The following is a 21,102-nucleotide window of genomic DNA, read 5'->3' as shown; positions in this document are numbered from 1 at the left end:
AGAGAGTTAGGACTTAGGAGAGTTAATTATTTAAGTATTTTTGTTTGATAAAGTAAAGGAGAGAGGGAGTTCTGATAATTTGATTTCTTCTTGCCTATTTATATTACTTAAGGAAAATATAAAATATACAAAGTCGACTTAACGGGTGAAGTGATGATCACTTTTCAAAGTTTATCTGAATGAATTCACCTTATTGTTTCTTTACTAGTCTGAATTCATACACATCATTAACTACGGTTGAAGATCGAACGGACAAGAAAAAGTGTCGGAGGTAGATTACATTCCTGTCCGTCTGATCGGGATATCTGATAATTTACGAATTCACTGTTAGTTTTGCTTTGTTTATCTTTTAGTACAGCTATCAACATATTTTTATGTTAATTAATTTAACAATCATAAACCAAAGCTCAAACCGGAAACGAATCGAAACTCGTTTTACATTTGGTACGCACGGTCTTCACAAGCAAGGCTGAAGCAGCAGCAATACAGTAGCAGTGCAAATCTTAAGAGTATCTTGTAACACAAGTAATGAAAAAACTACGGATCATATTCAGCTGTAGAGGCTCATAGACTTCAGATTGTCTGCGATCTCTGTCTCCAACTGATCTTCGCTCTTAGGAACCTTCTCTCCGATCACCTGCAGATACCAAACATCCTAAAGCTCAGCATGTCGTCTCTTAGTTTAATTAAATTCATGAGTAAGTTACTATAGGTCTATATATGATGTACCACTACCATCGTGGTCTCAGCATGAACTTCAGGAGCGAGTGTAGTCATTGTTCCAGGCGAAGAAGAATTATCATTTTGCTGAAACTGACAGCACTTATTCAATTTTTTTGCCTCTTATTAAGCTTGCCAAGCGAGAAGTAAGGGTTGATGGGTTCAGGTAGTCCTCCTGTAAATTTTAAACTATTAACCGTCAGAAAGGAAATAAAGATTTTTTATAAAGTGAGGACAAGATTGCTAATTAATCACTGAATATCTGGATCAAGTAGAGTTTTGAGAATACCCTTGTGTTTGCCATTTCAAAAAGACCCTCCTCTAAGCGTCTAGCAACATGTAAATACTTAGCCTTTGATGCATCATCATCTGGACAGGGGTGGTGTTTATGTAACTCGCTGTAGCTGGAAAGAACGAAAGATTAGTTAGAAACGATATAGATTCTCAAAAGTAAAATACTCTGAGAAAGAAAGTAACATATCAGAAACCGTGCAGATTTGTAGCCAGTAATAAGTTGGAATCATTATTCCCAGAAAAGATGGAGACATAATAAACTGACAGAGAAAAAAAACAGTGCAGAAGGCTTACACAAGGGTTCGCATGTACTCTCGAAGTTCCAAAACATCATGGTTACGTCGTGAAGGCGCTAAGCCAACACTACTAGCACAAGCAGAGGACGTAACCATCGAGCTAGGATTACCCCCAGTGTTTGATAATCCTGTAGTAGTCGTAGGTACCATCCTTCCAACAGAAGAATAATTAGCATGTCGCTTATTGTGGTTATTCAACTGTTTGCCTTTTATTAAACTTGCAATCCTAGACTCGAGGGTAGACTTGTTCATGTACTCCTCCTACAGTATTAAGTTGATAACCGTCACAAAAATGAAAGAAAGATTTTTTTTTAAAGTGAGGACATGAGTCAACAAGCTAGAGCCAGATGCAGCCAGTCTTGTCTTAAAATCCTAAATGTCAACTACCCAACAACATCATTCATTTTAAATACACACACAGAAATGTTTTGAGGTATACCTTTGAGATAGCCATCTTAAATAGCATCTGTTCTAAGCGTCTAGCAACAGTCATATACTTGGCCTTTGATGCATCGTCTAGCTTACACAAGCTCTCGCATGTACTCTCGGAGTTTCAACATGTCTGAAGTATCAGCACAATGAGTGGCACCAGAAACCGCTCCAGCAGGAGGAGCGGATACCGAGTCATTTGATGCTAAAGGAGGTTTCTCCACTGGACTGCTTTCGATTTTTAAACCGGCCAGGGCACAGACGTTGGCTTGTTGCTGAAGGTAGCTCGTAGCTGGCATGCACTGAGGATCTCTGCCCTTGTGATGATCACTCCGTAGTTTCTTGACGGTGACACAATCTCTGTTCCGTGCGAAGCTTAGAAACAGGAGCCATCTCTGTTGGTTTAGAAAGTATTGAGCCCTTTCTGTTGATTTTGGAGCCATCACCAGCGGGAAGCACCAACCAAACCAATCTTTGCACGCCTAAACTCTTAAGGCAAAGTCAAACATAAGGATATGAGAAATCGTGGAAAGATACGAATACTTTTTCTTTGGCTTGTACCGACACTGACTGAATCAATCAGACCTTTTCATGTTTCTGCCTTTCTGGTATGTTGTGAACCATCCCTGCTCAAACCAGAATCAAAACCAAAACCGGTTTTACCAACAGTATGAACTTGCAAGCTCCACATCATCACTAAACTATGAAATGTACCGAGGCAGAGACACAAGAAAAGGAAGAATATGATAATTGGTTTAACATCCCGGTTAAGACTCATTCAATACAATTGAATCAACGAACAAAGCTACAACATACAGGATCCTAACTATTTTTGGCACCAATTCAGATTCAGTTTCAACCTTATATATACACACTCAAAATCTTTTTTTTGCAACTGAAGACAACGTAAACAACACTGAGACAGAAAAACCGCCATTTTTTGCGGTTCCTACCGATTCAAAATCTTAACAGAAAGCTTCTATTTGAGTCCAAGGAAGAAGAAGATGCAACACAAAGAAACATCAAACATAATTTTTTTTTTTACTTTTCTAAATGGTACTGCTGAGTGTAGTAACCGCAGTAGTAGATGATGAAGCCCCTGACGAGTAAGCGTATGAGCTATCTCTAGTCCCGGTGCTAGACGAGGCATTATCTGAAGAAAGATTCGTGTAGTTGTTGACTCTGTTGTTCACTTCCTCTGTCTTTTTCTCGACCGGTCCTTTCACTTTCAAATCCATGAAATCAGAGATCAAACCCGGCCTGGTTATCCTCCGGTTCTCTACATCCTTCTCCCCTGTTAACAGCTTCACCACTGTGGACATACTCGGCCTTAGCTTAGGGTCGTCTTGCGTGCACAGAAGACCGATCTTTAGGTACCTGCAAGCTTCCTCCGCGTCAAAGACTCCGTTTAACCCTGTGTCAACAAGATCCACGAGCTGACTCCGCTCATAAAGATCCCAAGCCTGTGGAATGCAAGTAAGAGCTTAGAACATTGCGAACTAGACTACATAACACACACAGTGAATGCGAGAATGAACATAAAAAGCAAGATTTACTCTTTCTAGAAGATATTGATAACCCTGGGGTAACCGTGAGTTTTTGTTGCTTCTTGCACTGACTATCTCCATGAGAAGGACTCCATAGCTGTAAATGTCAGCTTTGCGCGTCACCTGCCCCCTGACCGCATACTCTGGCGCTAGATAACCACTGCCCCCCGAAACACAGATGTCAAAGACTTGGACTTTTCAAAGAAGACAAAAACAAACATTTAGAAACTCACATTGTACCGGCGACACGAGTGCTGACATGAGTCATGTTCGGTGGCATAAGCCTGGCGAGTCCAAAGTCAGAGATCTTTGGGGATAAGTCTCTGTCAAGTAGAATGTTGCTCGCCTTGATATCTCTATGAATGATATGCGGACGTACTTCTTCGTGAAGAAAGGCAAGACCTTTAGCAACCCCAACGCAGATTCTGGACCGAGTTCTCCAATCAAACTGTATCCCACTCTTAATGTATCCCCCAGCTAGAAAAAAAACATTTCATTCATTTAGAATATGACATTTAAAGAAACTGTACAGAACAAACTAGGAGCGTCATTTAGTGTATCTCACCAAGAAGCGTCATGTCGAGGCTCATGTTCTCCATATAGTTGTAAACGAGAATCCTGTGACTCCCTTCAACGCAGCATCCATATAACTTAACCAAATTCTCGTGCTGTATTTCTGATATGACGTTGATCTCGGTCAAGAACTCTTTCACGCCTTGTCTTGACTCAGCGGAAAGGACTTTGATAGCTGCAATCTTTCCATCTTTAAGACGGCCCTGATCATTGACATTGTGATTAGATGAAGAGAGAGAGAGAGAGAATAGCAAGGAACTGAGTTTTTTTTTTTCTCATTTTACCTTGTACACAGAGCCAAAGCCTCCTTCTCCAATTTTATTCAGGGCATCGAAATCATTGGTGGCCTGACGAATCTCTTTGTATTTGTAAATCTTTACCTTGCCTGTCACTGAAAGTTCTGTATGCAAAAAGAAAGATATACACTAAGTAAAGAGGAAACTAGTAAACCGTAGATTGTATGTATCTGTATACCTCTATGAACTTCTGAAGGTTCTCCTCCACTCTTGTGGCAAGAGAACCAGGAGCAACCCATCGTCAATGTAATAAGACAGACCTGTGAACTCTGTTGCTGCCATCATTTAGAAGAAGGAAAAAAAACGAGAAGCAGTTCAGAGATTTGACTTGTAACTAGTAAACCGCCGGCCATAGATCGGTTTCAATTACTACTCAGTAGAATCTCTCTATTAAACTAAGAAACCTCTCTCGACAAAACACCATAGTGGGATACCAAAAAACCTCAGAAGTTAAAGCAAACTAAAAAAAAGCCCTCGACTATGAATTTGGGTTTCTTAAGATCGAGGACAAAACCGACCTTAGAAAAAGGAGAGAAAGAATCGAGATCGCAGGTTGAAGAAGAAGTTGCTAACTTGGGTATATAAAAAGGCTCTGCCTTTACGCGATCGGAATCGCTGACTGTCTCCTTGCTACTTATCCTCCTCGCCTTGTGTGTGTGTGTGTGTGTGTGTGGATATCAGAGATTAAGGATTTGTTGAAATGGAGTAGGAGAAGGAACCGATGAAGAAGGAGGAAGAGGGGTCATTGTAAATCTGAAGCACACGTCGGTACTATGTCTTGTGCGTTGCTCCGACGACTAAGCAACACTACAGTCTTCTCTTTTTGTACTTTTCTTATTCTTTCTCATGTTTTAAATTTCTTTTCTTATGTTTGACAGAAAAAAAAGAAATTTTTTCTTTTCGTTAATGATTTATGAAACAACTTTTTAAAAAAAAAAATTATCGTTATCTGCTTCATTCATACGCACACTTTGTAATCCATTAAGGATGAACCAACTATTTGTCTTTTTGATTATATAACACACAAAATTGATATGTAGGTCAAAAGCTTATCAAATGCATATGCACTTAATCCTTTTCTCAAATAAAAGACACACTTTAATCATATTAATTTGTTCAAAAAATTAAATAATAATCATACTAAATAACCATGACAATCTGTTGACTAATAGTATATATTATTAGCCTAATGGAAAGTTTTATAATGGGAAAACGTGTATAACACATCAGAAATGGAGTTGCTAACTGAGAATTGGGGAATTTGAATGGACATTTTCAAAAAAAGTAATTAGAACTTATAAACTAATAGATGGCAAAAAGGAAAAAGAACCTATAGACTAATAATAGACTATAGTTAATGTGATCCATAAACAATGATTACCGATAGTCTTCTTCCACTTTTTACAAGATGGTAGCATTCTATTTCTCCATATTTCCAAAAGTCTAAAAATATGTGTGCTGATTCTTTTGCTATGGAACAGTGGAATCCTCGTATAGATTAAAATTGGAGGCAGCTTTTCTGGAAATAAATTAATTTAAATCTTAATTTACACTATCACTTAATCTAATGATATGGATATTGATAAATAAATAAAAAATTCTTAGAAAAATAAGAAAATTAAATATATACCCGCCAATCGCGGTATATATTTTGTTTTATTACAGGTTGTAATAAACCTGTAATAAAGGAACCACAATGAAAATAATAATAAAAAATTCACAGTCTCTCTCCTCTTGATCTTTTACCGGCTAGGGTTTTGAAGCAAGTTTGTGAGTCGCGATAATCGCCCGCCGATGGCGAAAGCAAGCCGTGGCCGTCGTTCACCTTCCGTCTCAGGGTCTTCATCTCGGTCCAGCTCCTCCAGATCTCGTTCCCGATCTAGATCGCTCTCTTCTTCTTCTTCATCTCCTTCGCGGAGCGTCAGTTCCGGGAGTCGTAGTCCTCCTCCTCCACCTCGTGGAAAAAGGTTAAGCCTTTCTTTCGATTTGGTACTCTCGCTCTGTGTTAAAGAAGTGGGTTGAATCCAAAATATGGAATTTTTGAGATTGAACATAAACATTTTTTTTTCTTTGGGTAAATAGCTTATCCGTAGTGTTACGTGAATGTGTTGTGAGGTGAGAGTTGAGAGTTGAGGTTTAAGTTGGAAAATTGCAATTACATTTGACAATGGTGGTACCGTTTCATCAACTGATTTGCCGTTTTATTTTATCGTGTTGGTATCTATCTCTGCTTGAGTGTTTTGAATACTTTTGTAAGATGATCCTCGGTTTTTGCTGACTTTACAATCGAATTCTAATTTCAGGAATGCTACACCTATTCGAGAATCTCTTGTTCTCCATGTCGATTCTCTTAGCAGGAATGTAAACGAAGGGCATCTTAAAGAAATTTTTGGTAATGTTGATTGGTCTTCCATATCCCTTCTTCTTACTCTTGTCTTGTTACATAAACTAAGTTCGGTAGTATAAAGGTCATTACGCACCATGGATCATCACTGGCATTATGTTTTTCTTTTTTGTATTTTGTTTTGTCTTCACACTGTGTATTAGTAATGGCCTTTTGTCGTATGTCTAGGCAACTATGGTGAAGTTGTACACGTAGAACTTGCAATTGATCGAGCTGTAAGTTGCTGTTTCGCTGTTCTCTGTTGTTTTACGGCACTTAATTTTGTTCATAACTCTTTTGCATATTGACAGGTTAATCTTCCAAAAGGATATGCTTATGTTGAGTTCAAGGCGAGAGCTGATGCTGAGAAAGCTCTGCTGTTTATGGATGGTGTATGTCTCTTCCCCCATATATGAAATGCCCTTAACATGTTGGCTGAGAAAATTATTCATGCATTTTTCTTTTGCTTCCTTACCGCAGGGTCAAATTGACGGAAAGGTTGTTAAAGCAAAGTTCACACTACCAGCGCGTCAGAAAGTATCTTCACCATCCCCTAAACCTGTCTCAGGTGTACCAAAGAGAGAGGCTCCAAAACCTGATAATGCCGCTGCTAACGTTGAGAAAGATGGGGCCGGACGCCCAAGAGAGAGTACGTCTATGTTTGGTAACTTTTTGTTATTGCTGTGATATATATATACTTTATATGATGTCAATGACTATTATCATCAATAATGTGATTAGTTTCTCCGAGAAGGCGATCACCACTACCTAGGAGATTACCTGATTCTTCCCCTCGCCGGAGGCCGAGCCCTCCTATCCGCCGTCGTGGTGATACACCACCCAGACGCAGGGCAGAATCGCCATCTAGAGGCCGTTCTCCATCTTCCCCACCTCCAAGAAGACATAGATCTCCTCCAAGGTTAGCTATGGTACCATCTGTTTTGAATGTGGTGTCTTCAGAATCAATCAATAGCTCACCTTTTTATATGTCAACAGGGGCTCCCCTAGAAGAATCCGTGGCAGTCCTGTTCGAAGACGGTCTCCTCCTCCTCTAAGGCGAAGGTAAGTATATGCCATTACACAAAGAATGTCTATTAGGCTATGGTACCCAGTACAGTCAGTTTTATCAATATTTTTGGACGTGTTTCAGGTCACCTCCAAGGAGACTACGCAGTCCTCTCAGAAGATCTCCAATCCGCAGACGTAGCCGGTCCCCGATTCGTAGGCCTGTTCGCTCTCGCTCAAAATCCCTCTCACCCCGCAGGTAAGTTTTAGCCGACTTAAAGTGTTATTAGGGTTATAGGTGCTCTCTCTTGGATTTTATTTCGTTGCTGTTGCATAGTTTAGATAGTACATATGATGAGACGATAGTTATGAATGTTTATAATCTTGCATAACTTACCAGTATACTAAGTTCTTTCGTTGTGCTATCCTTGTATGTAGGTTTGTGACATATTGATATCAAATATGACTAAGTTATAAGATCTATGTGGAGTCTGTTATTGGTGTAAATTTGTCTTTAATTGTAAGCAGGGGACGAGGTCCAGCTGGGAGACGTGGGAGGTCATCTTCTTACTCCAGTTCGCCAAGTCCCAGAAGGGTAAGTACCTGATGCGGGATCCCTTTTTTAGCTACAAAAATGTTGGTGCCTTGTTGTGTTTTTTTTTTACTTTCAAAACCTGTGTGGATTATTATAACTTACAGATTCCTAGGAAGATTTCCAGGAGCCGCAGTCCTAAGAGGTAAACAATTTTCTTTGCTGAACACTAGTCCTCATCTTAAAGCTGGAACACTATAGTCTGTAGCATGCATTAGTGTAAAACTGTAAAACTGTCAAGTGATGTGTAGTTAATGAGACTGATGAAATATAGGTTCATATGACATATATAGTGTAAATCTGCTAGCTATGAAAGTCTAATGACAGAGAATGGGGGTTTTTGTTACGTAATGTGTAGGCCACTGAGAGGAAAAAGAAGCAGCAGTAACAGCAGCAGCAGCAGCGGCTCACCGCCTCCTCGCAAAGCATAATGTAATAAAAATTATATCTAAGAAAAACAAAAATTTGTCTTTTTAGCTCGGTATCCATCTCCCAATTGACGCCATATTATCTGTGCCTCGGCTAGTTTTTAACAGTAGTGCTGAATCTTTTGTGTAACTCGCGTCACCTATCTGATTTGTATGTCAGTAGTATTATAAGTTCAGACGACAGATTCTTTGATTTTTAGGCCTGTTCGTTTTACCGTCGCTGACGCAGCGCACAGCGTCTCAAAATTACACATAAAAATTGGGAAAATAAATGGTGGAAAGCAAACAAGCTGCCGCTGCCAGAGGGCCGCCGGTGTTTTCCGTGACGCTGTATAAACCTGCCACATTTAAACGAGGCTGCGTCTGATTTTAATGGGGGAAAGTACGGCTGCCTGCGGTGTTCTCCACACGATAAAATCTGTGTCCTTTGTATTTTCTTTGACGCCGGACGCTGCGGCAGCGTCCGGCAAAAGAACACGGCTTTTTTCTCACCCGTTAAGAAGCAAAGAGAACTAAAAAATGGAAGAAGTTTCCATTTATCACCTCTTGAGTATGGAAGCGTTCATTGAAGAGAATGAAGTTCTTCAAAGTAGTTTTTATTCACGGTTCAGTTCCATCGAAAAAGCCACAAGAAGAGGAAAGACGGGATTAGCAAATTTAACAACATACATGACATGGAGTCATGGAATGGGTAGAACTAAAAATCTTCAATAGGTGCAAGTGCACAAAGCTAAGTAGTAGCTTTACGGTACTCTAATCTTCAAAGTTCTTTGATTCAGGATCAACTAACTCTGTAGAAACATTATAATGTGCATTTCAGAGGGTAGATAGTTACCTGAGATCTCTTGATGAAAGCATGTCCTTTCATGAGTACATGAGAGATTTCACTAGAGAGATCACTAGCAAGTAAAGCTTGAATGGCAAGGATGTGTCCCATACTTGACTTCCAAAAGTCTGCATAAATGCTTGGCACTCAAGGAACACACAAGTGCTGTAACCCTAGAACATTATAAAACTAAAGGGGCAAAGCTCATTGCTGAAAGCGTGATCAAAGAGGATCAGTTTCACTAATACATTACAATGGGATTTCCAGATTTACATCTTGGCTCAAGCACCTATTTTGTTAGGTCTTTGTTCATAGATCCTTTTTCTTTTTGCTAATTTTTGCTCATAAAATTTGTCTTTCTCTTTTGATTGAATCAGATTTTTGTAAAAACTTTATCATCTTTCCTCTCATATTAAAGTAATAGTGTTTAAAAAATACAATGCTAAGTAAAACAATTAGCATTACCAGCATTCTTACTTATTAGTTTAAGTATTTGCCTTGATTGTATGACGTGGGACGAACCAAAACTTTTGGCATCATTCATACCTGTCTTGCTTACTTTCGAATTTTATAAGAAAGTAAAGAGTGTATTATTTGAATTCGCATTTTTTAATTACTAAAACTCACATAAGTGTTAAGTGGCCACTTATTCTAGAAATGATTAGTCCCCAGTCCCCACAAAGAGAAAAGAATCACAAAGGTCAGTTTCTCTTAAGTTTTACTCTTCCAAAGCTATATCCATGTTGCAAGTTTTTTTGGACTCGAGTGTTAAATTTCACTCTCATCAGAACATCAAACGAGCAAAGCTCATTTCTGAAAGTGTGATCAAAGAGGATCGGTTTCAATAATACATTGCAGTAGGATTGCCATCTTGGCTCAAGCACCTATTTTGTTAGGTCTTTGTTCATAGATCCCTTTTTTTGCTAAATTTTGTTCATAGATTTTGTCTTTCTTTTTTGATTGAATCAGATCCTTGTAAAATCTTTATCATCTTTCCTCTTATATTGAAGTAATAGTGTTTAAAAAAAGACAATGCTAAGTAAAACATTTAGCATTACTAATTTACTAGCATTCTTACTTGCATGAAATAAAACATTTAGATATGCTAGACAAGTATACTAGCATATTAGCATTCTTAATCTTTCTTTCTTTTTTTGTCATCAAAAGCTTTTCTCTGACCCACAACGGTATCTGCGTCCCCTTTGAATAGAATAAAGCCCAAACCAGTCCCATTGACCTGCTTTGTCCAAGACGCATCAATCTGACATCTCCATCTTCCAGTCGGTTCTTGGTCTACATTCGTTTGCTGCCTCCTCTCTCGAGCATTGTCGGAAGTTTAAACAGTGACCAAACAAGAGTGTGGGTATGTAGTTTTTATAGTGTTGATCTTTTCTTTAAAAGCTTCTTTTGTGTATCTCCCATTATCGATCTGATTTGGATTTCAGTAGTCTTATGAGTTAAGACGACAGACTCTTTGACTTTTTCTCTCGTTAAGGAGAAGTTGTTGAAATGTAATAAAAAGATGAAAGTGTGATATGAGACCACAATTAAGAAATTCTAACAACATACATATATGTGATATCAATGTGTCGAACTAAAAATCTTCATTAGGTGCAGGTGAAAAAGCTAAGTAACTTTACGGTACTCTGCAAGCGCCCATAAGGGGAAGATGTTTCTGTAGGTTACATAGTTTAGTAAACATGTCTTCATGAACACTCCTGTCATTTCCTACACACCACCACCACCAACAAAACATATTTTTTTTTATGATAATCTAAGTATACATCATTTCTTTGATCCAATATAGTACCTGTTGAGGGTAGTCTCCGTTTTCTAACTGAGAATTGATGATTAGTTTCGCAGCTCGGTGAAGAGGCAACGGATCTCTCTCGGCCTGCCCTGTTTGAATCAGACCCATCAATGCCCACGTGGTTTGCACCAGGTTTGATCTTCCTCCTTCTAGTTCTATGTATCTCTGCATATCCAAGAACATTCAAGAGTTTTTGGAAACATATTTTTTTAAGGAACTTAGATCTTTAGAATTGATTACAGAAGTAACATTACCTTTTCAGAGCAAGACATGTAGCTTTCTCCCCAACCTCCATTGCTGTTTTGTTTCTTGAGAAGGAAGTCAACTCCTTCACGCATAGCCAAACAGTTGTCATACGTCTTACCAGTTACCGCCAAGCCTCCCAGAGCAAACCATGTTGCATATGTATAACAAACTCCCCAGCTTCCATACCTGTCGATCGTAAAGAAACACTCCTTATACATCAGATACTTGTCCTGATCACCATGCTTTGCCCTTTGATATACACACTCTTTTGAGTTTTTAAGGGACCGTACCATGAACCATCTGCCTCTTGTGTGTTTTCTATGAACTGCACCGCCTTTTCAATGGTTCTATCAATCTCTTTAGTCCTGTGATCTGGATATAGTTTCTTGAACAGAACCAATGCTTGGATAACCGATGAAGTACATTCAACGTACTCACGCTCTATTACAATATCAGCCATAATTTCTGTAGGGTTGAACAACTAAACACACATATTTATAAAAGGGTTTAGGTTGATTGTAATGATAAAAGTTTTAAAACATTCTTTGGAAATAAAGTAAAAAAATTGACTTCTTACTTCTAACCATCCATATCCACGTGCAGGCTCCCATGCTGTCATACCTCCATTTTGACTCTACAACAAAGCAATAGTCACAATTTTATGATTTGTATCTATTTTGTGAAACATTTTTCTTTATGGATTATAGCCTCACCTGATATGAGAGTAAGAGGTTCACAGAATCATATAGATGCTCAGGATCCATTTTTGGGCCAACAACCTCAGGTGGCATCATGGAGAGCAGAAGACAACACTATGAAACCAGTTAAGAAGATGTCTGTTACTTGAGGGAAACGTTTCTTTTAGAAACAGCAGATAAAGTGTTCTGTTTTGATGAGTGATTGATTACTTTTAGTGCTTCGGCTGTACAGTCTGAAACTTGCCATCCCTGATCTCTATCAGAAAAGGTCCATCCTCCTTTGGAAATGTGCCTGTGCATCTTCTTGTAATCCCCAGAAGGGTTTTCTCTAATCTTCACAGTTCTTTGGTTTAGGATCAGCTAACTCTTTAGAGCACCATAATGAAGATTTCAGAAGGTAGAGTTACCTGAGATCTCTTGATGAAATCATGTCCTTTCATGAGTACATCAGATATTTCACTAGAGAGATCACTAGCAAGTAAAGCTTGGATGGCAAGTGATGTGTCCCATAGTTGACTTCCAAAACTCTGCATAAATGCTTGTCACTCAAGGAACCACAAGTGCTGTAACCCTAGAACATAAAACTGTGGAACTCTATTAATACCTGCACTTTCATCCCATCTTCTGCAATCCATAAGTAATCTGGAATCCTAGCGAGATGCTTCTTGAAATATTCCCCCTTTGGATCTTCATTCCAGCAAGCAAGCATGGACATTGCCTGACATAGAGACACCTTAAAGATATGATTCAGACATATAAAAATGTCATTATTACATGTATTATCAAATTGTTAAAAGGATATATAACCTTGCCAGCACATCCAATGTTGATATACCGGCTATTTTCATCTTCATAATGTATGTACTCCATCACAACCCTGAGAGCCTTTTCTCTCACAAGCTTGTTCAATGGCCAACGTGAAAGGAGAGGTTCAACCAAAACGTGAAGACTGTCCCATAGCAAATCTTGAATAGAAGGATGAGGGTAATACATGTCTTCCTACACACGGAACAAGAGATGAGATTGTTGCAAACTTCTACCAACAAAAGAGGAATCTGAAGAGAAAGAAGAGTATTGAACTAGCCTTTGCGCATAGATGCCGTGCTGAGTTCCAATTGATATCTTCATAAGCCTGTACGTAGAGTTCTTCCCGGAGTTGGAAAACTAAAGGTGTTACTGGACCAACAAATCTCTTCCCATAAAAGTAGGACATGAACAGATAAACCAGTCGGCAGAAGCATGTAGTTTTCTCTGTGTTCATATCACATGTTTTAAAGCTAAGCCATAAAGTATATTACTAAAGGAAATAAACAAACAAACCAAGATGTATTGGAAGAAAAGAAGGTAGCAGCCACATCTCTGGAGGCATTGGGTTGGTTCCACTCCAATCATAGACTCCGAGCATCTACACAAATAAATTGAATGGTCTATGAATATAACACAGTCTCTAGTTCTTTCATACGTAACGCATGTGTCTCAACTCTTACAGAAAGCCAAGATTTCCCCCAAGAAGGAATGTAAGTCACACCACCATGATCAAGAATCCATTGCCGAGCAGACTTGCACGCCTGTCCTGGTCCTCCATCTGGACCTTCTCCAAGAATACGCAAGCATATGTAGTTCAGTGCGGTGCAAAACATGCCGCTCTTGCCTTCTATGTGTAACCCCCACCCGCCATCTTCATTCTGAAAACCAAAACATAAGACTCTCTAATGTATTTCTCTATTTTTGATTTTAAAATAGAGGAAAACTATTATAGAGGTGGAGTTTACTCCAATGTATTGTTCTATAATAGCAATTTCTATTTATAGAGTAAAAAATAGAGTATTGTTATTTCTACCTCTATTTATAGAGGAAAATATAGCAATCTCTATTATAGAGGAAGAAATATAGTAGGGATGGAGTAAATTTGACTCTAAATACTATTATAGAGGTAAATATAGAGGAGGGTTGGAGATGCTAACACACAGTTCATATAAAGATCACGTATTCCACTTTCAGGCATTGTTGTACCTGGTGACAATAGATATATCGAAGCATCTCTTTCTGATGCTCTGCACTGAGTAACTCCTCAAGATGTCCTGTTATATAGAAACAGAACACCTACAACAACAACAAAAACTCCATTTCTTCCTTTCCAAGCAACATAGAAACCCTAAGGTCATTAAATCCCAACCCCGGGAACAATAAAGTAAACAAAAAAAAAATTACCATCTGGGGAACGTAGAAGAGTGGACCAGTGATTTCAGCTGGCCAGTGACCGTCGCTGCTCTGTAAGGCTGAGAAGTAGTGGACGGATCTTCGTAATGCATCGGTCGATGCTTCGTTGGTGATTGTCTCGGCGTCATCGATCTTCACTGGTGGGATTACTTGCTCAAATTTCTTCTCCTTTAGAAACTAAAGTATTTAAAATGTTAATATGTTAAAACATCTTTTGCAACACTCTTGAAATTTCATGAAAACATAATTTCGATATTTTATATAAATAGAGTAAAACGAATCAAAACAGAAGTATTTTTTTACTTAAGGAAAAAAAAGCCACATACTTGCATGCGCCATAAAAGATCGTTGCAAGCTCTAACTCGATGGCGATTCTCGTAGAAACTATGGCGAGCCTCTTCGACTGAGGCTCGTTCCTCCGACGTGCTACCATTTGGATCGAACTCCCATATTTGCCGACCAGCGAAGTTGTTAGTGCTTGTCAAATACGGATCATCTTCTCCATTCCCTTGTCCTATTTTCAACCTCCACATTTTCCACTTAAAAGTAAAAAGAAGAAGAAGATTATATATTGCTGATTAAAAAAAGAAGAAGATGGTATTATATATATTCACAAGTTTTTACATTCGATCGCCACTTTTCTATCTACCAAAGAGAGGATGCATATTATACCAAAAAAAGAGAGAGGATGCATATCTACTAACGAGAGGATGCATGTAAGAGAGAGAGAGAAAAAAAATGTCAGAAAGAGAAAGAGGATTGATTACGTAAATTGATGGTATGGTACGTAGCTATTTCTCTTCGATGAAGACTTGAGACGTGGATAGCTTTTGAATGAAGCAGATGACACTTGCCGGCATTTTTTTGTCTAACTTTTTATTTATTAAGATATCCAATTAATTACATAGTTTTGACTCTTAATTCTAGCATTTTTAGCTAATACATCAACATGTGTAAGTGACTTTCTATCTAGGTACCGAAAATTAAAAGAACAAGATTTCGACGTTTCATAGATATTGTATATCAGTGAGAACGTGTCGGTGATACATCTTTTGGTGATGGTTTCCCCATCAATTGGTCGTTTGCAGTCTGAGACGAAAGTAACTTGATCATAGCCAAGATTCCTCATCTATTGGGGCATTCTATAAGTGTTTAATTAATTTGGTTGAAGGGCAATTGGGTTTTCTATATAGAAAAAATGTGTCACCAGCAAGAAGTGCTTGTTTCTTGTTTCTGTAATTGATAAATCATAAAATGTCTACGACCGTAAATTTTTTGTCTATACAATTGTTAATTTTATCATATTCATACCATACCTTCTTCTTCGTTTTCATTTCTTTTTGTGTCTTATCCTTGTCATCCGCCTCGTAAGTCGGAATTCTACTTTATTATTTTTGGTCTCATTCATCAGAAACTGAAACACATTAATTTGAAGATTTCTCTTGAATGAACTCAAAAGTTTGTCGTTGTTATATGCTGAATATATTATTTTAAAAAACTTTTGACGTTTTATTAAGCATATAAAGATCGGATATGATTTATATTTTATAGTAAAAAAATACTCCTATATCCAACCAATTTTTCTGAATTCCTCAAAAAAGTATTAGTTAAATTGAAGTTGCATTTTTTAAAAAAAAAAATTGCTCAAAACCTATCAAATTGATACTAGCTAACATTTTAAATGTTGAAACTTTTTAGTTTTTACTATTATTTTTAACCATCGAATTAACATTGTATTACAAAGAAATCTCCAATCTAATTTAATTATTCATTAGGTTAAATGCTGACATGTATTTTGGTAAAAATAATAACATGTCAGTTTTTTCTACTTTTGCCAATAGTACATGTTATTTCTTTTGTTTGATGAAGATGAATATATAAATTAGAATATATTTTTTTGTAATATGAATGTCAATTTCATGATTAAAAATATTAGTCAAAGTTTTCAATATTTAAAATGTTAACAATATACTAGTAGTACTATTTGTATGCTTTAGGTTTGAGAAGCATTATGGAAAGATGGTAACAGTTCGCTATGTGTGACAAAAGCAATGCAACATGAACTGGATCTGAATTGGGGAGTGAAGTAAGATGAAATTGCTCATATATCATATGCCTGTAACATTTTGGTTCTGAAGTGAAGAATATTGTGCGATTCTGATTTCTTTTGCGATAATGTTATATATTGAAGAACAGAGCCAGAGTTTTGTATTGATCAGCCTCGTGAGTAGGTATTTTCTTCAATCTAGATTAGTTCTTTCTAATCTCTTTCACACAGGTAACAGAAAATCTGGTTACTTCTTTAGTTGTTTAGCCGAGTGAAGAAATATCTTTTGTTTACCATATTGATGAACTAAAGAAGTAACCAAAAAGTAATGGACACACATACTTTTGTTGGACTGTTGCTCATCATAAGATATCCATGCATTGCAGGTCATGTCTCAGACTGCGGATTGATGAAAGAGGAAAATCAAAGTCGGTGGCCTTGATTGTTTTCCACACAATTTTTTTTTGGGTAAACACAACGGTTTGTCTCAAAACACCAAAAAGATTAGGAAAAGCATGTGTCTGAATGAGACTGATATCAAAATTTCTGAGGAATTTAGTGTGAAAGCCTATTAACTCGTGACCCAAAAAGAAAGCCCATTAACATTAGTTCATGAAGGAAGGCCGCTGATCTAAGGAGTTTAGAGTGAAAATCGTTTTGAACTTCCCGGGAAACTACAGACGAATCAAAGCTGGCCACCTGTCACCGCAAACTCCTGTCTCGTCCCGGCGACGAATCTCGACTACTACTTCATAACTTATTCTCCCGCCGTTTCAAAACGCGGCGGCTCTCGACACTGCAATGTTTGAAAAACGTGGAAGAACAAGGACAAGGGAGAAAAGTGACCAGCTTGAGTGGATTCTTCTTCTCGCTCTCAGACCATTGGAGCCCGGAAGTATCTTCCTTTCATCAGAACGGTTTCTCTCAGATCAGTAACGAAACCACGGGAAGAGCTGTTCACGCGCTATGCGTCAAGGGACTGGTTCGTACGAGTGTTCTCCACATCAACACTTTGATCAACATGTACACGAAGTTCGGCCGAGTCAAACCCGCGCGCCACCTGTTCGACGAAATGCCTGTGAGAAACGAAGCTTCTTGGAACACCATGATGTCGGGACTCGTCCGTGTCGGGTTGTACAGGGAAGGGGTTGGCTTTTTCCGGGGGATGTGTGGTCTCGGTGTTAGGCCGAGTGGGTTTGTGATTGCTAGTTTGGTTACAGCTTGTGGTCGGGAAGGTTGTATGTTGAGAGAAGGGGTTCAAGTTCACGGCTTTGTGGTTAAGTATGGTTTGATTTCTGATGTTTACGTGAGTACTGCTGTTTTGCATCTGTACGGGGTTTATGGGTTGGTTTCGTGTTCGAGGAAAGTCTTTGAGGAGATGCCCGTGAGAAATGTGGTGTCTTGGACTTCGCTGATGGTTGGTTACTCGGATAAGGGTGAGCCGGAGGAAGTGATTGATATCTTTAAAGGTATGAGGGGAGAAGGAGTTGGGTGTAATGAAAATTCCATGTCTTTGGTAATCAGTTCATGCGGGTTGCTTAAAGATGAATCATTGGGGCGTCAGATTATTGGACAGGTTATCAAGTCAGGACTGGAGAGCAAGCTGGCAGTGGAGAATGCGCTTGTATCCATGTTTGGTAACCTGGGAAACGTTGACTGTGCAAAGTACATTTTTGATCAAATGTCTGAACGTGACACTATTTCATGGAACTCGATTGCTGCAGTATATGCTCAGAATGGGCACTGTGAGGAAACGCTTTGGGTGTTCCATTTGATGCGTCACTTTCATGATGAAGTGAATTCCACCACCGTGTCAACTCTGTTATCAGCTTTGGGTCATGTAGATTACCAAAAATGGGGTAGAGGAATCCATGCGCTGGTTGTGAAAATGGGCTTTGATTCGGTTGTCTGCGTGTGCAATACTCTTTTGAGAATGTACGCAGGTGCTGGGAGATCAGAAGAAGCAGAGTTGGTGTTTAAACAAATGCCTGCTAAAGATTTGATCTCATGGAACTCTTTGATGGCTTGTTTTGTCGAGGATGGGAGGAGCTTAGATGCTTTAGGGCTTCTCTGCTCGTTGATAAGGATTGGAAAATCAGCAAACTATGTAAGTTTTACAAGCGCATTGGCTGCTTGCTTTAGTCCTGAGTTTCTTGATAAAGGCAGGATCCTTCATGGGCTTGTAATGGTCACCGGTTTATTCGACAATCAGATTATTGGTAATGCATTAGTTTCTATGTATGGAAAGATAGGCAAGATGAGCGAATCCAGACGGGTGTTACTACAGATGCCCAGACGAGATGAAGTGGCTTGGAATGCTCTTATTGGTGGTTATGCTGAGGATGAAGATCCTAACAAGGCACTGGAGGCTTTTCGAACTATGAGAATGGAAGGTGTTCCTGCAAATTATATCACAGTGGTAAGTGTTCTTGGTGCTTGCTTAACGCCCAGTGATTTGCTTGAACATGGGAAGCCATTACACGCCTACATAGTATCTGCTGGATTTGAATCGGATGAACACGTGAAAAACTCGCTTATCACTATGTACGCAAAATGTGGTGATTTAAGCTCGAGTCATGACCTGTTTAATAGATTAGAGAAAAGGAATATTATCACGTGGAATGCTATGCTTGCGGCAAATGCTCACCACGGTCATGGAGAAGAGGTGCTAAAACTCGTTTCAGAGATGAGAAGCGTTGGATTGAATCTAGACCAGTTTAGTTTCTCTGAGGGACTCTCCGCTGCCGCGAAGCTAGCTGTACTAGAGGAAGGCCAACAGCTTCACAGTTTAGCTGTAAAACTCGGGTTTGAACAAGATTGTTTCATCTTCAACGCTGCTGCGGACATGTATAACAAATGCGGGGAAATAGACGAAGCGGTGAAAATGCTTCCACCATCTGTCAATAGATCACTTCCCTCGTGGAACATACTGATATCAGCTTTTGGAAGACACGGCTACTTCGAGAAAGTGTGCGAGACTTTCCAAGAGATGCTGGCAAGTGGAGTCAAACCAGGTCATGTAACATTTGTCTCTCTTCTTACAGCGTGTAGCCATGGAGGATTAGTAGACCAAGGCCTTGCGTATTACGACATGATTGCTAGAGATTTCGGTATAAAACCGTCGGTTGAACATTGCGTTTGTGTAATAGATCTTCTTGGAAGGTCAGGGAGGTTAGCAGAAGCTGAAACATTTATATCTAATATGCCAATGAAACCAAACGATCTGGTGTGGCGTAGTTTGCTAGCTTCCTGCAAAATCCACGGGGATTTGGACCGTGGGAGAAGAGCAGCGGAACAACTCTCGAAGCTTGAACCAGAGGATGATTCTGTTTATGTCCTGTCTTCAAATATGTTCGCAACAACAGGGAGATGGGAAGATGTAGAGAGTGTGAGAAACCAAATGGGTTTCAAGAACATCAAGAAGAAACAAGCTTGCAGTTGGGTGAAACAAAAAGACAAAGTGAGTAAGTTTGGTATCGGTGACAGAACTCATCCGCAAACGTTGGAGATATACGAGAAGCTGGACGACATCAAGAAGCTGATCAAAGAATCTGGGTATGTAGCGGATACAAGCCAGGCGTTGCAAGACACGGATGAGGAACAGAAAGAGCAGAATCTTTGGAATCATAGCGAAAGACTCGCTCTTGCTTACGCCTTGATGACTACTCCTGAAGGCTGTACGGTTAGAATCTTTAAGAACCTTCGCATATGTAGTGATTGCCACTCTGTTTACAAGTTTGTTAGTAAAGTCATAGGACGTAGGATCGTGTTGAGAGATCAGTATCGGTTTCACCATTTTGAGAGTGGTGTGTGTTCTTGTAAGGATTACTGGTGACAGAGAAGCTTGATTACAGTATAGTTTACAAAGTTCTACTCATTTGTTTGTATTTAAATTCTTCTGCAGTATTGTCTCTGACATTGAATTTAACTTCAGAAGGATAACTGTTGAAGTTTGAGGACAGTTGTTTTATTATAAGGAATCAATTAACATTATTTTACTTTTTGAAGTGAAAGTGGGTGTGTGATCAGCTAATGCCTTCCAAAATCTTTTTCTGAAACTCGTAGAAAGTGAATAAAACAAAGGTTAATTTGTGAATTAGTCATATATCACATGTAAATTAAGGAACTAGTATTGATTTTGACATAATGTAGTATCAGGTATTTAACACACAATTTATCCGATTATGTTCTTTTAGTTTTCCTCGATAGGTTACCAGTTACTTATGACTTTGTTGGTTTTGTGGCGCTACAAAAATCATATGTTATGTATATTTACTATATCCTCAAATTGAATCAGTCATCCTTCTGAAGTAAAAATTCAATTTGACAAAGGGAGTTCGGTATACTTTTAGTCAGGCCCGGCTCTAGGGTAGTGCTGATGGAGCAAGAGCACTGGGTCCAACAATTTTTTTCAAAAAATTCAGGGGATTTTAGGGTCCTAATTTCAGAAACTAAATGTTTTAAAAGGGTCCAAACTAAATGTTTTAGCACCGGGCCTTTAAAAGGTTTGAGCCGGGCCTGCTTTTAGTCAAATAAGCATACGTATTAGGTTGAACGTGATAGGCCGCGTGGCCTAATGGATAAGGCGCTCGCCTCCGGAGCGGGAGATTGTGGGTTCGAGTCCCACCGTGGTCGATTATATTTTATTTTTTAATATACGTATAATTTTCACTCTGATCCTGTGCAACATTC

General features: G+C 38.9%; 5 protein-coding genes and 1 non-coding gene across 9 annotated transcripts; 3 read left to right on the top strand and 3 right to left on the bottom strand.

The window, feature by feature from the left end:
* Positions 1-412: 412 nt before the first annotated feature.
* Positions 413-2,472, bottom strand: LOC108822749 (histone acetyltransferase HAC12-like). 2 transcript variants are annotated; one of them, XM_018595907.2, is made up of 5 exons: positions 1,750-2,472; positions 1,309-1,571; positions 1,010-1,124; positions 730-895; positions 413-637 (listed from the first exon to the last, which is right to left on the bottom strand). In XM_018595907.2, exons 1-4 carry the CDS (start codon positions 1,801-1,803, stop codon positions 824-826), a joined length of 504 nt encoding a protein of 167 aa, XP_018451409.1. In that variant the 5' UTR covers positions 1,804-2,472; the 3' UTR covers positions 413-637; positions 730-823. The 2 variants fall into 2 exon arrangements, with proteins under 2 accessions (XP_018451409.1, XP_018451410.1); XM_018595908.2 differs by having other exon boundaries at positions 736-895.
* Positions 2,473-2,587: 115 nt separating this feature from the next.
* LOC108822746 (cold-responsive protein kinase 1) lies at positions 2,588-4,988 on the bottom strand. 3 transcript variants are annotated; one of them, XM_056993320.1, is made up of 7 exons: positions 4,674-4,988; positions 4,334-4,424; positions 4,144-4,259; positions 3,852-4,062; positions 3,520-3,763; positions 3,296-3,446; positions 2,588-3,202 (listed from the first exon to the last, which is right to left on the bottom strand). In XM_056993320.1, the coding sequence occupies exons 2-7, from the start codon at positions 4,392-4,394 to the stop codon at positions 2,789-2,791; spliced, it is 1,197 nt and encodes a 398-aa protein (XP_056849300.1). In that variant the 5' UTR covers positions 4,395-4,424; positions 4,674-4,988; the 3' UTR covers positions 2,588-2,788. The 3 variants fall into 3 exon arrangements, with proteins under 3 accessions (XP_056849300.1, XP_056849301.1, XP_056849299.1); XM_056993321.1 differs by having other exon boundaries at positions 4,334-4,430; positions 4,729-4,988; XM_056993319.1 differs by having other exon boundaries at positions 4,334-4,430; positions 4,674-4,987.
* An 870-nt stretch (positions 4,989-5,858) lies between these two features.
* On the top strand, positions 5,859-8,758 carry LOC130498344 (serine/arginine-rich splicing factor SR45-like). The gene is made up of 11 exons (XM_056991633.1): positions 5,859-6,122; positions 6,459-6,547; positions 6,728-6,774; positions 6,850-6,930; positions 7,019-7,187; positions 7,280-7,457; positions 7,535-7,600; positions 7,689-7,802; positions 8,072-8,138; positions 8,243-8,280; positions 8,494-8,758. The coding sequence occupies exons 1-11, from the start codon at positions 5,950-5,952 to the stop codon at positions 8,564-8,566; spliced, it is 1,095 nt and encodes a 364-aa protein (XP_056847613.1). The 5' UTR covers positions 5,859-5,949; the 3' UTR covers positions 8,567-8,758.
* A 2,100-nt stretch (positions 8,759-10,858) lies between these two features.
* LOC108819456 (beta-amyrin synthase 1-like) lies at positions 10,859-15,043 on the bottom strand. Its single transcript, XM_056991634.1, has 16 exons — positions 14,690-15,043; positions 14,355-14,540; positions 14,157-14,246; positions 13,631-13,828; positions 13,464-13,548; positions 13,228-13,394; positions 12,951-13,142; positions 12,748-12,861; positions 12,551-12,670; positions 12,354-12,476; positions 12,159-12,257; positions 12,023-12,079; positions 11,736-11,926; positions 11,454-11,631; positions 11,200-11,364; positions 10,859-11,117 (listed from the first exon to the last, which is right to left on the bottom strand). The coding sequence occupies exons 1-16, from the start codon at positions 14,894-14,896 to the stop codon at positions 11,016-11,018; spliced, it is 2,274 nt and encodes a 757-aa protein (XP_056847614.1). The 5' UTR covers positions 14,897-15,043; the 3' UTR covers positions 10,859-11,015.
* A 2,012-nt stretch (positions 15,044-17,055) lies between these two features.
* On the top strand, positions 17,056-20,405 carry LOC108820586 (pentatricopeptide repeat-containing protein At3g24000, mitochondrial). Its single transcript, XM_018593555.2, has one exon. The coding sequence runs from the start codon at positions 17,432-17,434 to the stop codon at positions 20,243-20,245; it is 2,814 nt and encodes a 937-aa protein (XP_018449057.2). The 5' UTR covers positions 17,056-17,431; the 3' UTR covers positions 20,246-20,405.
* A 567-nt stretch (positions 20,406-20,972) lies between these two features.
* Positions 20,973-21,045, top strand: TRNAR-CCG (transfer RNA arginine (anticodon CCG)). The gene has a single exon. It is a non-coding gene; the product is annotated as a tRNA-Arg (tRNA).
* The last annotated feature ends 57 nt before the right edge of the window (positions 21,046-21,102 follow it).

Source organism: Raphanus sativus, chromosome 8 (assembly GCF_000801105.2).
Source record: "Raphanus sativus cultivar WK10039 chromosome 8, ASM80110v3, whole genome shotgun sequence".
Lineage (NCBI taxonomy): Eukaryota > Viridiplantae > Streptophyta > Magnoliopsida > Brassicales > Brassicaceae > Raphanus > Raphanus sativus.
This window is presented reverse-complemented; position numbering and strand designations above follow the sequence as displayed.

Excerpts from the sequence above, each read along its gene's own strand:
- LOC108820586 (XM_018593555.2), top strand. The coding sequence starts at position 17,432 with ATGTACACGAAGTTCGGCCGAGTCAAACCCGCGCGCCACCTGTTCGAC.
- LOC130498344 (XM_056991633.1), top strand. The coding sequence starts at position 5,950 with ATGGCGAAAGCAAGCCGTGGCCGTCGTTCACCTTCCGTCTCAGGGTCT. Across the intron at positions 7,803-8,071 it reads AAATCCCTCTCACCCCGCAG|GGGACGAGGTCCAGCTGGGA; the intron begins GTAAGTTTTAGC and ends AATTGTAAGCAG. Across the intron at positions 8,281-8,493 it reads AGGAGCCGCAGTCCTAAGAG|GCCACTGAGAGGAAAAAGAA; the intron begins GTAAACAATTTT and ends CGTAATGTGTAG.
- LOC108822746 (XM_056993320.1), bottom strand. The coding sequence starts at position 4,394 with ATGGGTTGCTCCTGGTTCTCTTGCCACAAGAGTGGAGGAGAACCTTCA. Across the intron at positions 4,063-4,143 it reads GCTTTGGCTCTGTGTACAAG|GGCCGTCTTAAAGATGGAAA; the intron begins GTAAAATGAGAA and ends GTCAATGATCAG. Across the intron at positions 3,764-3,851 it reads CCTCGACATGACGCTTCTTG|CTGGGGGATACATTAAGAGT; the intron begins GTGAGATACACT and ends TTTTTTTTCTAG.
- LOC108822749 (XM_018595907.2), bottom strand. The coding sequence starts at position 1,803 with ATGACTGTTGCTAGACGCTTAGAACAGATGCTATTTAAGATGGCTATC. Across the intron at positions 1,125-1,308 it reads GAGTACATGCGAACCCTTGT|CTACAGCGAGTTACATAAAC; the intron begins GTAAGCCTTCTG and ends CGTTCTTTCCAG. Across the intron at positions 896-1,009 it reads TTGAAATGGCAAACACAAGG|GAGGACTACCTGAACCCATC; the intron begins GTATTCTCAAAA and ends TAAAATTTACAG.
- LOC108819456 (XM_056991634.1), bottom strand. The coding sequence starts at position 14,896 with ATGTGGAGGTTGAAAATAGGACAAGGGAATGGAGAAGATGATCCGTAT. Across the intron at positions 12,477-12,550 it reads ATTTCATCAAGAGATCTCAG|ATTAGAGAAAACCCTTCTGG; the intron begins GTAACTCTACCT and ends AGAACTGTGAAG. Across the intron at positions 12,080-12,158 it reads ACCTCTTACTCTCATATCAG|AGTCAAAATGGAGGTATGAC; the intron begins GTGAGGCTATAA and ends GCTTTGTTGTAG.